This window comes from Cebus imitator, unplaced genomic scaffold (genome assembly GCF_001604975.1).
Source record: "Cebus imitator isolate Cc_AM_T3 unplaced genomic scaffold, Cebus_imitator-1.0 Scaffold338, whole genome shotgun sequence".
Lineage (NCBI taxonomy): Eukaryota > Metazoa > Chordata > Mammalia > Primates > Cebidae > Cebus > Cebus imitator.
Window position 1 is genome coordinate 1955683 of NW_016107653.1, and position 12874 is coordinate 1968556.

At 54.8% G+C, this 12874-nt stretch overlaps 2 protein-coding genes across 6 annotated transcripts in view; one reads left to right on the forward strand and one right to left on the reverse strand.

Moving 5' to 3' along the window:
* Positions 1 to 12874, reverse strand: part of BRF1 (BRF1 RNA polymerase III transcription initiation factor subunit) — a 65887-nt gene that overhangs the window by 23485 nt on the left and 29528 nt on the right. Inside the window, exons 4-5 of one of the 5 annotated variants that reach the window (XM_017505434.2) lie at positions 11155 to 11186; positions 8334 to 8406 (exon numbers count right to left, since the gene is read on the reverse strand). The exons of 1 other annotated variant lie outside the window; for it this stretch is intronic. In XM_017505434.2, coding sequence (XP_017360923.1) covers positions 8334 to 8406; positions 11155 to 11186 — 105 coding nt within the window. Of the gene's footprint in view, positions 1 to 2701; positions 2905 to 2935; positions 3827 to 4963; positions 5053 to 8333; positions 8407 to 11154; positions 11187 to 12874 lie in introns of those variants that run through there. 3 more of the 5 variants (XM_017505440.2, XM_017505437.2, XM_017505438.2) reach the window with 3 other exon arrangements.
* BTBD6 (BTB domain containing 6) lies at positions 4393 to 6960 on the forward strand. The gene is made up of 4 exons (XM_017505441.1): positions 4393 to 4901; positions 4972 to 5062; positions 5166 to 5284; positions 5447 to 6960. Exons 1-4 carry the CDS (start codon positions 4528 to 4530, stop codon positions 6477 to 6479), a joined length of 1617 nt encoding a protein of 538 aa, XP_017360930.1. The 5' UTR covers positions 4393 to 4527; the 3' UTR covers positions 6480 to 6960.

Genomic DNA, 12874 nt, shown 5'->3' on the forward strand with positions numbered 1-12874 from the left:
AATCAATCAATCTGGGGCCAGATGCAATGGCTCACACTGGTGAGTCCCAGAACTTTGAGAAGCCAAAGCAGGAGGATCACTTGAGCCCAGGAGCTTGAGACCAGCCTAAGCAATACAGTGAGACCCCCATCTTTACAAAAAATGAAAAATTTAGCCTAATGTAGTGATGTATACTTGTCGTCTCAGCTACTTGGGAGGCTGAGGAGGGAGGATTTCTTGAGTCGAGGAGGTCGAGGCTGCAGTGAGCCATGACTGTGCCACTGCACTCTAGCCTGGGTGACTAAGACCTTGTCTCAAAACAAAAAAACAAACAAGACAAAAAGTGTTTCTTCAAGACAAATATGTCAATGACTAGGGTGGTGTGGGTGGCACCGGGCAGCGGCGGCGCTGTGGGCCAACGTGGAGCGGCAGAACAGCACAGACAGGCATGAGCATTTCACGATGGAAAGGAGACAACTGTAAGCAGCCTCGACTCTGCAGGCGCACAGTGACACAGAGAGAGTTCAGTGAAGGAAAAGCACCGGAAACAACCTTCAAAACCACAAATGGGAGACTTCAACACGGTTCTCTCCAATGTGACAGACTGATTAGGAAACGAAGTCTAAGGGAAGACTCAGACACATCACCACAGGCTCAACCTGACAAGCATGTTCCGAAGCCCCCATGGGGTCACCATGCTTTCCCAGTGTCTGTGGGACAGTTAGGAAAATGACCAGAACCAAGAAACCTTCAATATACTCCAGGTAACAGCACATATGACATGCCCTTTGACCCTACATGCAAAAAAACTAAAAATAAGCAAAAACAAACAGTCCCCTGACCTCCAAACACTATTGGAAATTAAAGTACAATGCTTCAGGTAACTTTTATTAAGTGCTTTGTACAATTAGGGAAGCAATGAATGGGCCAGGCATGGTGGCCCACGCCTGTAGTCCCAGCACTTTGGGAGGCCGAGGCGGGTGGACTGCCTGAACTCAGGAGTTAGAGACCTGCCTGGGCAACACGGTGAAACCCCATCTCACCAAAAAATGCAAAAATTCAGCCTGGCATGGCGGCATGAGCCTGTCATTCCAACTACTTGGGAGGCTGAGACAGGAGAATCGCTTGAACCTGGGAGGCAGAGGTTACCGTGCCACTGCACTCCAGCCTGGGCAACAGAGCGAAACTCCATCTGAAAAAAAAAAAAAAATTAAGGAAGCAATGAAAATAATGAACTATGTCAAATAACAGAAAACTAAAAATTAACGAAATTATTTAAAGTAGGCAAAGGGACTAATTAAAAAAAGAAAGAAAGAAATTACCACTATCAAGAAAACAACTAAAAAGCCTAACAGCTAGTATGGTGCTGACATAAAGAGAGACCCACAGACCAGCAGAACAGGACCAGAAATGATATGGACGGGCAGGGGACATTCAACGAGAGTGACAAGAACACAAGAGGGGGACAGGCTGGTTCTTCGGTAAGCAGCGCTGGGCAAACTGGATATCCACACGCAAAGGAATAAAGACACCCTCACATCACACACAAAAACTAACTCAAAACCCATCAAAGACCCGAATGCAGACTCCAAACTATAAAACCCTTAGAAGAAAACATAGGGAAAAACTCTGTGACACTGATCTTGGCAATGATTTCTCAAACATGACACTAAGAGCAAGGGCAACCAAAGTAAAAATAGACAAACGGATGCCCTCAAACTAAAACGTTTCTGCACAGCAAAAGAATCCCTTAACAGAAAAGATCTCCTACGGAATGGGAGAGAATATGTGCAAGCCATCTATCTCATAGGGGGTTATCCTGAAAATACAAAAAACTCGAGCCGGGTGCGGTGGCTCACACCTGTAATCCTAGCACTTTGGGAGGCCGAGGTGGGTGGATCGCCTGAGGTCACGAGTTCAAGACCAGTCTGGTCATCATGGTGAAACCCCATCTTATAACAACAACAAAAAACTCCTACAACTCAGGAACAAAACCAATTAGAAAACGGGCAAATCACGCTTTTGTAATCCCAGCTCTTAAGAGTGGCTCAGGCACGAGAATCGCTTGAACCTGGACAGCAGAGGTTGCAGTGACCCGTAACCACTGCACTCCAGCCTGGGCAACAGAGCGAGACTCTGTCTCAAAAAAGAAAAAAAAAAAAAGCACTTGAACAGACGTTTGTCCAAACATGATATGCAAATGGCCAACAAGCACAAGAAAATGCTCATCATTAGTATTTACCAGGAACATGCAAATCAAAACTACATGACACTATTTTATACCAAAAACAAAGAAGAAAACGATAGGCTGGGTGCAGTGGCTCACACCTGTAATCCCAGCACTATGGGAAGCCTAGGCAGGTAGATTACTTGAGGCCAGACGTTCAAAACCAGCCTGGCCAATGGCATCTCACTCTGTCACCCAGGCTGAACCTCCACCTCCCTGGGTCAAACCATTCTCCCGCCCTGGCCTCCCTAGTAGCTGGGATTACAGGCACCTACCACGCCCAGCTAATTTTTGTATTTTTAGTAGAGGTGGGGTTTCACCACGTTGGCCAGACTGGTCTCGAACTCCTGATCTCAGGTGATCCGCACACCTCGGCCTCCCAAAGTGCGGAATTACAGGCATGAGCCACCACACCCAGCCAACACTGTAATATATTTAAAAATCAAAGTGCAAAGGATGGCTTTTTTCTAAGGATGAGAATTATTATTCACACACCCCACACCACTACGCAGATCAAGACATTGACTCCCTCTGAGGGCTCAGCAGTTCCATCCTGGCACCCCCTCTGAGACAGCCGTCACCCAGGTCTTGCATGTAGCTGTAAGTTATTCCTTCTCACTGCATTATGGATCCACCACAACCTGTTGATCCTTTCTGTTGCTGATGGACATGTGGACTATCTCCACTCCGGCCACATGTATTTCTCCTGGAAATTGCTTATGCTGTTACCTTTTTCTATGGAGACAGATGGCTGGGATGGAAACCACAGCAGCCAACCTGTCTTTGCCAGTGAGGTCCCACACTAAGAAATCGCAGCTGTGGCCTCTGCGGGTGTGTCCTTGGCAGGTGCATCTACACACTTTCTCTTGGGACCTTCTGGGCCCTCGTGCAGCTGCAGCTTTCCAAACGGCTTAGTTGTGCCGAGTTACAAACTCCCAACTGCAGCAGGTGATGTCCAGCGGCTCCTCGTTCCACCAACACTGGCATTACAAGTCTCAAGCTCAGCAGCCTAGGGGCCCGGTGCCCCATTCCCTGGAGAACTGATGACGTGTGCACTTTGGGCCACTGCATAGTGTCTGTACATGTCCTTTACCAGTTTTTTTTTTTTTAAACTGGGTTGTCAACCTTTTTCCTTCCTGACTTATAGTCGCTCATCTATCCTGAAGAGTCCTTTGTTGAAAATGCACCAAATATCTTCTGAAGGGGATTCTCCCAGGGATCATTTACTACAACTGAAACCACCGCCGAGCCACAGAGTTCCTGTTCACTGTTTAGCCCAGGACCAGGGCGATGGGTGCGCCCACTGACCCGAGCTGCTGGCTGCATCCTGTGGGGTTTCCTGTATACGGAAGTTTTAAGTCTGAATCCTGAGGTCCAGGAGGTTGCGTGTGTGTCTTCAGGAAGGAACCCTCCTGACAGCCAGGCCTCTAGAGCTTCGTCTGCACGTGAGCTCGGCGTGCACCAGCTGCGCGGCCGGGCCAGATGACACCGCCTCTGAAGTTTGGTCTCATCCGCAAAGCCAGTGCCAAGCACCTCCCAGGTTTAGCCCCAGCCTGCGAGCCCAGAGGCCACACAGGGAGCGAGCTGCGACTGTGATCCACAGGCAGAACCACGGAGGCGGGGCGCGCCCCGGGGCCAGATCCTGACTTGCCCTCCCGCAAGCTGTGCGACCTTCAGCACGCGACCAACCTCTCTGTGCCCGTTTTCTTGAGGAAAATAGCAGCAGGCCTGGATGGACCACGCTGTCTGCGAGCGTTTGCTGCTGGCGTCCGCAATGGGCAAAATCGCGAGGCGTCTGTACGAACGAGGACGCCCACCGACCATACGACAGGCCGTGGCCAGAGGCACAGACTCCAGAAGGCAAATGGCCAAAGCCACGGACAGGTAGGTCCACCTGCGTTCCTAAAGCACCGCGAGCTGAAGAACCGGCGGGCGCAAGCTCCGGGGCACGGCACCGCGGGGCTGACAGCGCGCGGGCAGCCTGCCAGCGCCGGGAGCCGCCTTCCGCGGCGGCCTGTACACAGCGCGCGGCTCGCGCCGTTTGCGGGACAGAAGCGTTAGCGGTTTCGAGGCGGCGGGGCTTGGAGGCGGGACCGCGCGGCAGCGTCGTCGCCCGAGGCACGGCCCTGACGCAGCGTGACGCGCCGTGACGCAGCCTGACGCGCCGGCGCCGCGGCGGGTACGAGCTCGGGCGGGCCGGACGGCGCCCCCTGCGGCCGGGCCTGGCCGGGCTGCGCTAGGCTGGGCTCGGGCAGGGTCGCAGGGGCGGGGGTGTGGCAGGGGCGCGGGTGGCAGTCCTGCGGGTCGCAGCGCCGCCGCCCATGCTGCTGCCCCTGGCCTGCCTGCACGGCCGCGTCGCTCAGTGCCTGACCTCCCTGCTTTTGCTTGCAGAGCCGCTCCCGAGGTCCCGGCGCGGCGCGAGGGCGCGGGGCGCGGCGTCCACAGGCGCCGAGGCCGCCCCCGCCGCCCCGCCCGCGAAGATGGCGGCGGAGCTCTACACCCCCGCCGGCACGACGGCCGCGGACCTCGCCAACAGCAACGCGGGCGCCACCACGGGCAGGAAGGCCGGGCCGCGCAGCCCGCCCAGCGCCCCCGCGCCCGCGCCGCCGCCGCCCGCGCCCGCGCCGCCCACACTTGGCAACAACCACCCGGAGAGCCCCGGCTGGCGGTGCTGCCGCCCCACGCTGCGCGAGAGGTGAGCCCGCCCCCCGCGGTCCCCGCGCGCTCCGCGCGCGCGCCCCCAGCCCATGCCTCTACCTTTGCAGGAACGCGCTCATGTTCAACAACGAGCTCATGGCCGACGTGCACTTCGTCGTGGGGCCCCCGGGGGCGACCAGGACGGTGCCCGCCCACAAGGTAGGTAGCGGCGGCCCCTCTCGGAACGCGTGCCCCGCCCGCCGTGTGGCTGCTTTGCAGCCTGCGGGACAGCCAGGCTCACGGCGGCGCTTTTTCCTCCCAGTACGTCCTGGCTGTTGGCAGCTCAGTCTTCTATGCCATGTTCTACGGGGACCTGGCGGAAGTCAAATCTGAAATTCACATTCCAGACGTGGAGCCTGCAGCCTTTCTGATCCTGTTAAAGTAAGTCCACTCTGTGCTGGGGAATGACGGATGGGTCGTTCTAGGCAGCCTCCCGTGGCTTCTGAGGGGGACCCTGCAGGAGCTGATGGGCTCCTTACCCACTCCCAGCCCCGCAGTGGATGCTCAGGAGCCAGCCCCTGACCCAGGCCCTGCCTTGCCTAGGTACATGTACAGTGATGAGATCGATCTGGAAGCCGACACAGTGTTGGCCACGCTGTACGCTGCTAAGAAGTACATTGTCCCAGCATTGGCAAAAGCCTGCGTCAACTTTCTGGAGACAAGTCTGGAAGCCAAGAACGCCTGCGTCCTGCTGTCCCAGAGCCGGCTGTTTGAGGAGCCTGAGCTGACGCAGCGCTGCTGGGAGGTCATTGACGCACAAGCCGAGATGGCCCTGCGGTCCGAAGGCTTCTGCGAGATAGACCGGCAGACGCTGGAGATCATCATCACTCGCGAGGCCCTCAACACCAAGGAGGCGGTGGTCTTCGAGGCCGTCCTGAACTGGGCCGAAGCAGAGTGCAAGAGGCAGGGGCTGCCAGTCACCCCACGAAACAAGAGGCATGTTTTGGGGCGAGCCCTCTATCTGGTACGAATTCCAACGATGACCCTAGAGGAGTTTGCCAATGGCGCTGCCCAGTCAGACATCCTGACTCTGGAGGAGACCCACAGCATCTTCCTGTGGTACACCGCCACCAACAAGCCCCGCCTGGACTTCCCCCTGACCAAGAGGAAGGGCCTGGCCCCGCAGAGGTGCCATCGTTTCCAGTCTTCTGCCTACCGCAGCAACCAGTGGCGGTACCGTGGGCGCTGTGACAGCATCCAGTTCGCAGTGGACAGAAGAGTATTTATTGCAGGGCTGGGCCTGTATGGGTCCAGCTCTGGGAAGGCTGAGTACAGTGTGAAGATTGAGCTCAAGCGGCTTGGAGTGGTTCTGGCTCAGAACCTGACCAAGTTCATGTCGGACGGATCCAGTAACACTTTCCCAGTCTGGTTTGAACACCCAGTCCAGGTTGAACAAGACACCTTCTACACGGCCAGTGCCGTCCTGGACGGCAGCGAGCTCAGCTACTTTGGGCAGGAGGGGATGACGGAAGTGCAGTGTGGAAAGGTGGCCTTCCAGTTCCAGTGCTCCTCGGACAGCACCAACGGGACAGGGGTCCAGGGTGGGCAGATCCCTGAGCTCATCTTCTATGCCTGAGGAGCCCAGGGAGGCTGCAGCAGGTCAGAGAGTGAGTAGTGGAACCGTCACATGCTAACTGCTGCCGGACACCATGCAAGCCGCACTTCACCTTGTGTCTCTGCATGTAGTCAGCTGCAGCTTGATTCTGGAAGTAGACGCCTTTCCACACAGCCAGAGCCTGGGAGTCTTTGTTTTTGGTATGTAGCCAGCTGAACCTTGATTCTGGGAAATAGATGCCTTTTTCCACACAGCCAGAGCTGGGGTATTGGGGTCTCAGGCACCTCTGGTGTGCCGGGGTGCATGTCTCAGGTGGAGGAAGATTTAGGGCACAAGACAGGCCCCAAGATCCCATGCCATCTGCTTTGAGGGGCTGGATGTTCCTGCCACCCTCTTGGATTCTAAGTGGTTCCAAGCTTAACTTGAGACCTTCCCTTTAAATCTAAAATTGGCAAAGTCACCTAAAATAGTGGACTTGTGTAATAAAGGTTGTCTAAAATAACAACCATGTGTCAGTAGTGAGTATGGGAGTTGTACAGTGTGGTGTTCTTTCTCATGCAATAGAACAGCTCCTACCCATCCCTAGGAGAAAACCTTTCATGCTGAACATGCTATATGGTCAGAAGCAAAGTTTGCCCCACCGAAGCCCATCCATCCCCCTGGGTCGCTGGTGCTTGTGGGCCACCATGGGAAACAAAAGGTGCCTGGTTGTATGCCCTAATGCATCACTAGCACCTCAGAGTCCCACCCTATGAATGGGCTGTCAGGGGGAGCATTCTGCTGGGCCCAGCATTCCAGACCCCTGGGGACAGTGTCACTATCTGGGACACTACTGTGGGACGGCTTGCTGCAGGCGTGGACTGGGGTGGAGCAGGCTCTCCCACCCCTTGCCGCTGTCCTCCCACTCTGCATGCCCCGGTAGGCAGCTGCTTTCTGGAAAACCTGTTTGGTCCCTGAAAGGAGGGATGACCCCCCTTAGCACCTTGGAGAGAGCATGGGCGGAGTGTAGAGCCTAGGCTGAGTGCCTCTCTGCTGCTGCAGCTCACGCTGCTCAGTCCTGTTGGTCACCCAGCCCCACTTGCTTCTCTTCCACAAGGACATACACTCCTAGATTCAGACACGTAAAGAAAGAAAGGGCTCTAAGCGGGCCGTGGAAACCAGTCATCCACTTGGTAAAGAAAGAAAAGGTCAGTTGGAACCATCAGGTGGTGAATGCTGTTCAGATCCTTTCCTTCTAGACTTTTCCCCTTGGTCAGATTCTGCACACGTGAACACTGCTGCTGCCTCGAAGGAAGACAGGACTTACATGTAACACATGTCGAGAAAGGCATACAGGAGCTCCATAAACTCGCACACACTGGGCACTCAACACAGAACAAAAGCGGCAGAAAAACCACAAAAGAGGGCTGTGGCTGGAAAGCACGTCCAGGAGCTGTCCCACTGTCCCTGTCTGTCCAGAGGCACCTGGTGCCAGGTGTGTTCCTTAAACCCTGTCCACGCAAGATGCTCCCAGCACACAGCACTTGTTTCCCTCCTGCGCACCTGACAGGCACTGACGATGGGCCTTCTGGTTTTGCAGCAGAAAGAAAGCCCCAGGCCAGGTGTGGTAGCTCATGCCTGTAATCCCAGTGCTTTGGGAGGCCAAGACAGGACGATCGCTTGAGGCCAGGAGTTTGAGGCTACAGTGAGCTATGATTGTGCGACTGCACTCCAGCCTGGACAACAGAACGAGCCTCAGCTCCTAGCAGCTTTAGGAGACATTTCTTACCTTCAGGGATCCCGTACTTAGGGTTTCCCTCTACTGCTCAAAAGATAATTTGTCACGCTGGTCCCTACAGCAGACTGCTGGACACCCCATCTTACCCAGATGCCTACCTATGGCCGGCGCATTGATGCAGAGCTCTCTTGCCAAGAGAAGAAACGTCTTTCCCAGCACGTACACATTCACCTGAGAAAGAGAGATCACAACCACAAACAGCATTGGTATTTAAGGAGATGTTCACTTTTTTTCTCTTAAAATGCATCTCTTATTCAATCTTGAAAGACTCCGATGGCCTGTGGAGCAGCCACCCCACACCCGCAAACCTGGCCGTCCTCCCTCGGCTGCTGGGGCTCCCAGGGCCCTGCCTTCTTCCTCTAGGCCGCTGCTTTAGAGCCTGCTGCCGTCTCGCCAATGATGACATCTGTTTAGAAGAAAACCTGGCTGCAGGGTCCCTCCCAGGGGGTAATTCACACTGTGCACCTGCATTTCATTCAGAATCGTGCACCCACAACACAACTTCCTGCTCACATGTGCTCCTGCCAGCTACATCTCCAGCCTGGGCTCCGATGGGCCCAGGGGGCCTGGCCTCAGCCCCCTTGCTGGGATTGAGATCTGTGTTCCTCAGTGACTCCCCCGCCCCCTGCACTGTTCCCACCTCAGGTCCATATCCACCTGCCATCGCTCTTTTCCCTGCCAGGGCAGCGGAGGTGAGGCCCAGACCAGGAGGGGCAACCCAGAGGGCTGGCAGTGATGGAAGTACCATTGCTTGTCCTCAGCAAAACAAGGACTCCAGCCTGCGTGCAGACCCTGTGCACAACCCTGCCACAGCAAAACCATGACCTGCTGCTGGCCTCTGCCAGCCCACCTCAAACTCCGCACTCCCAAACTTGTGTCACAGAGACACAGGGGTCGATGAGACCTGAACGCTGAGAGTGAGGAATCTCCAAAGGGCCTTTACATAGAAACTCACACTTAAAAAGCCATACATGTAGAACACATGTAGTTTTCTTTTGTTTTGTTTTTTGAGACAGTTTTCGCTCTTGTTGCCCAGGCTGGAGTGCAATGCTGGATCTTAGCCCACTGCAACCTCCGCCTCCCAGGTTCAAGTGATTCTCCTGTCTCAGCTTCCTGAGCAGCTGGGATTATAGGCATCCACCACTACACCCGGCTAATTTTTGGTATTTTTAGTATAGACAGGGTTTCACCACGTTGGCCACTCTGGTCTCAAACTTCTGACCTCAGGTGATCCACCAGCCTCGGCCTTCCAAAGTGCTGGTGTGAGCCACTGTGCCCAGCCTAAACACCTGGGGTTCTTTCCAGAGCTGCTAACATGAATGAGGACCATTTATCAGAAATCTTCCCACTAACAATCTAACTGGCTGCTCCCTGAGGGCAGGGGTCAGGGTAGAGCATGGCCAGCTGCCCCCCATCTCTCTCCCAGGGCAACAAGTGGATTCTGCCTACAGACTTCCCTTGTGGGTGGGTGCCTGAGGAGATGTATGCTCAAGCCAGTGAGCAACGTGGGTGTGCCCTAAGGCAAGGATCAAGAGAGTGACCCCATGAGCTCTCCATGGGACTATCTGAGTCCCCAGGAGCCTGACTACCTCCAGAGCAGCTGCCCTGGCCCTGGCCTCGTGCTCATCCTCCCTGGGAGTCACGGGGCTGGAAACAGGGTTATGTGGTTTGCCCTGAACCAAGCGCAGAGCACCTGAAACGTGGACTTGCTGGATTATCACAATTCCAGAAGAGTATTTTTAGCTTGACCACAAAATATTTCAGCAGTAGCTTCTGAGGTGCCATTTATAAAGACAGCTGGGAGGACAAGGACCCCAGGTGCCGCCTGATATGGGCAGAAGCCTAACTGTGGGCTGTAGCCAAGGGCGCCAGGCCCCTGAGGACCCGAGGTGGCAGCACAGCCAATGGGTACCCAGAACCCCTGTGGGCACCTGGGTCTGGACACAGCTCCCTTTAAGGAGTGAAATCTACATGAATTCTGCACCATGGTCACGACTGTTTTCAGTGACATTTCTCTTTTTGAGTCAACAGCATGGTCACCGAGGACCTGTGGTGCAGCCCCCAGCACTGTCCCTGTAGACACAGTGCAGAGCCTCAATGTCCTCACCCTGGGTCTTATCTACACAGGGGTCCTTGGGGTTGGTCTTTCCACTCTGTCACTTTGTTCAGTCATGTGGAAAGAGAGATGAAACTAATGAAAATGCCTTCTGTGTTATCCAGAAAGGAAGTGTCTCCAAAGAGACTGTAAGACTTTTCTGCAATTTAAAATGCATGCAAGATGCCAGCTGTGGTTGTTCATGCCTGTAATCTCAGCACTTAAGGAGCCGTGGTGGGAGGACTGCTTGAGCTCTGGAGTTCAAGACCAGCCTAGACAACATGGCAAGACCCCATCTCCACTAAAAATACAACACAGCCAGGCACAGTGGTGGGCGCCTGTGGTCCCAGCTACTTGGGAGGCTGAGGTGGAAGGATCACTTGGGCCTGGGAGACAGAGGCAGCCTACTGCACTCCAGCCTGGGTGACAAGAGCAAGATTCTGTCTCCAAAAAAAAAAAAAAAAAATTTTTTTTTCCATGCATGCAAGCCCAAAAGAAATAATCTCCTATACCTAACTAGGTTACTCACAATTTTAATTAAAAATAAAATAATCTCCTTTGTGTAGGGCAGAAGTGCACTGTTCATCCAGGCCTAGCTAACACCCACCCGTGCCCACCACAAGCAGCTGCCCTCCTGCCATGGAGACCCACACTCCCACGAGTCTCGGACTGTGACCCCCAGGCCATAAGGGTCCCTCATCCTACAGACCAAAACTTCCCATCCGGGCAGGCAGCATAGACCAGCCACTGAAGTGCGTGGGGGCACCCAGCGTGCCCCGGTCACAGCCCCAGGTGGGGAGAGACGCAAGACGGAGGTTGTCTACCTGGAGCAGGTCGCTGAGGTCCAGAAGCATGTCTGCGGTAGGAGTCAAGGATGCGGTCACGTGGCTGGCAAGCTTGGGTTACCTGCCCACCTTCAAACGGGCAGGACTGCAGGGCTGCACCCCAGGGAGCTGGAGTCGCGCCTCCAAATGTAAGCTCTGCCTCCGATCAGGAAGGAAGGTGGGGTGCCGCGCTCAGGCCTCACCAGAACCTCCCAGCCCCAGGCACGAGGGAGACTTCTGTGAACCCAATACCAGGACAAGGGACTGTAAGAAACATGGAGCCAGACTGAGGGAACCAGAAACATGGGGGCTTCAATCTGATCCTGGAGAGAACGCACACCCCCACACGCCCACCTGCCCAGTCAGGTGTCCACTGCATGGTGGGTCCGCTGCCCACACACAGCACAGAAGACACAGTGACACTCATGCTCCCTGCAAGGGCACTTCCTGAACACTTATCAGGCACCAGGCAGGCAGTCCTCCTGGGAGACAGAAACATAGACCTGGGGCTCCCTTAGTGAGCAATGAGCCTACAGGGACCACACCAGGGGCTGTGCTTGAGAGACGGGTGTAGGGACCCTGCACGGGACCTGTCCTCGCTCAGATGAACAAACAGAACCCAGAATGTGTCCTAAGTGATTCAAACCTCAGATGGATCCATAAATTATCAAACACCAGCCACTGCTTAGTACAACCTGTCAGACAGCTAAGGTGCACATCATTCACGACCCCACTGTAGATTCAAGAAGTCACTCTGGACACCTCCTGGAGCTGGATCAGGAGCCCTCACAAGCAGTCGGGTGGCTAGGACGTCAGCTGGGACGTGAGCGGCTGGGACGTGAGCTGCGAGGCCTGTGAACAAAGGTGCATCTAAAGGCAGGCAGTCCCTGAGGGCTGCAACTATGGGCACTGCAGCACAGCCAACAGCCAGCCAACAGACTCATGAGAGGCCCTGTGAGAAGACTTGCGGTGGGGGGTGGGGGCAGTGACATCAAAGGAAACCAAAGGACAGCAGTTAAGAACTTCCTGGGGAAATGCCCACGGCAGCCGACGTGCACAAACGGGAAAAACGAGGCCAAAAGGCTACATCCTATGGGTGACTCCAAGCATATACCTTCTGGAAAAGGCAAAACTATGGAGAAGACACCAGGCCAGTGGCCACCAAGGGCTATGGGGAGGGAGGGTGCTGGGCGGTGTGGAAAGTTCTAGGACACTGCAGGCGCTCTGCATCATACCACACTGAGGTGTTTTGCATGTTTGTTAAAACCCAATAGGCATGGCACCAAGAGTGAAAGTGAACTGCAGACTTCCGTTACCAATAACCTGGCAAGACAGGCTCATCAACTGCAGCAAATGCACCAGCAAGATGTTAACAATCTAGGGAAACTGAGGATTGAAGGGGGAGTATGGGAACTGTACTTTCTACATAATTTTTCTGTAAATTAAGACTGCCCTGGCCGGGCACGGTGGCTCAAGCCTGTAATTCCAGCACTTTGGGAGGCCGAGGCGGGTGGATCACGAGGTCGAGATCGAGACCATCCTGGTCAACGTGGTGAAACCCCGTCTCTACTAAAAATACAAAAAATTAGCTGGGCATGGTGACGCGTGCCTGTAATCCCAGCTACTCAGGAGGCTGAGGCAGGAGAATTGCCTGAACCCAGGAGACGCAGGTTGCGGTGAGCCGAGATTGTGCCATTGCACTCCAGCCTGGATAACAAGA

What these genes read in the sequence shown, in the direction of transcription:
- BTBD6 (XM_017505441.1), top strand. Translation starts at nt 4,528, where the DNA reads ATGCTGCTGCCCCTGGCCTGCCTGCACGGCCGCGTCGCTCAGTGCCTG. An exon ending in CGCCCCACGCTGCGCGAGAG is followed by an intron (nt 4,902 to 4,971) that starts GTGAGCCCGCCC and finishes CTACCTTTGCAG; the next exon opens with GAACGCGCTCATGTTCAACA. An exon ending in GGACGGTGCCCGCCCACAAG is followed by an intron (nt 5,063 to 5,165) that starts GTAGGTAGCGGC and finishes TTTTCCTCCCAG; the next exon opens with TACGTCCTGGCTGTTGGCAG.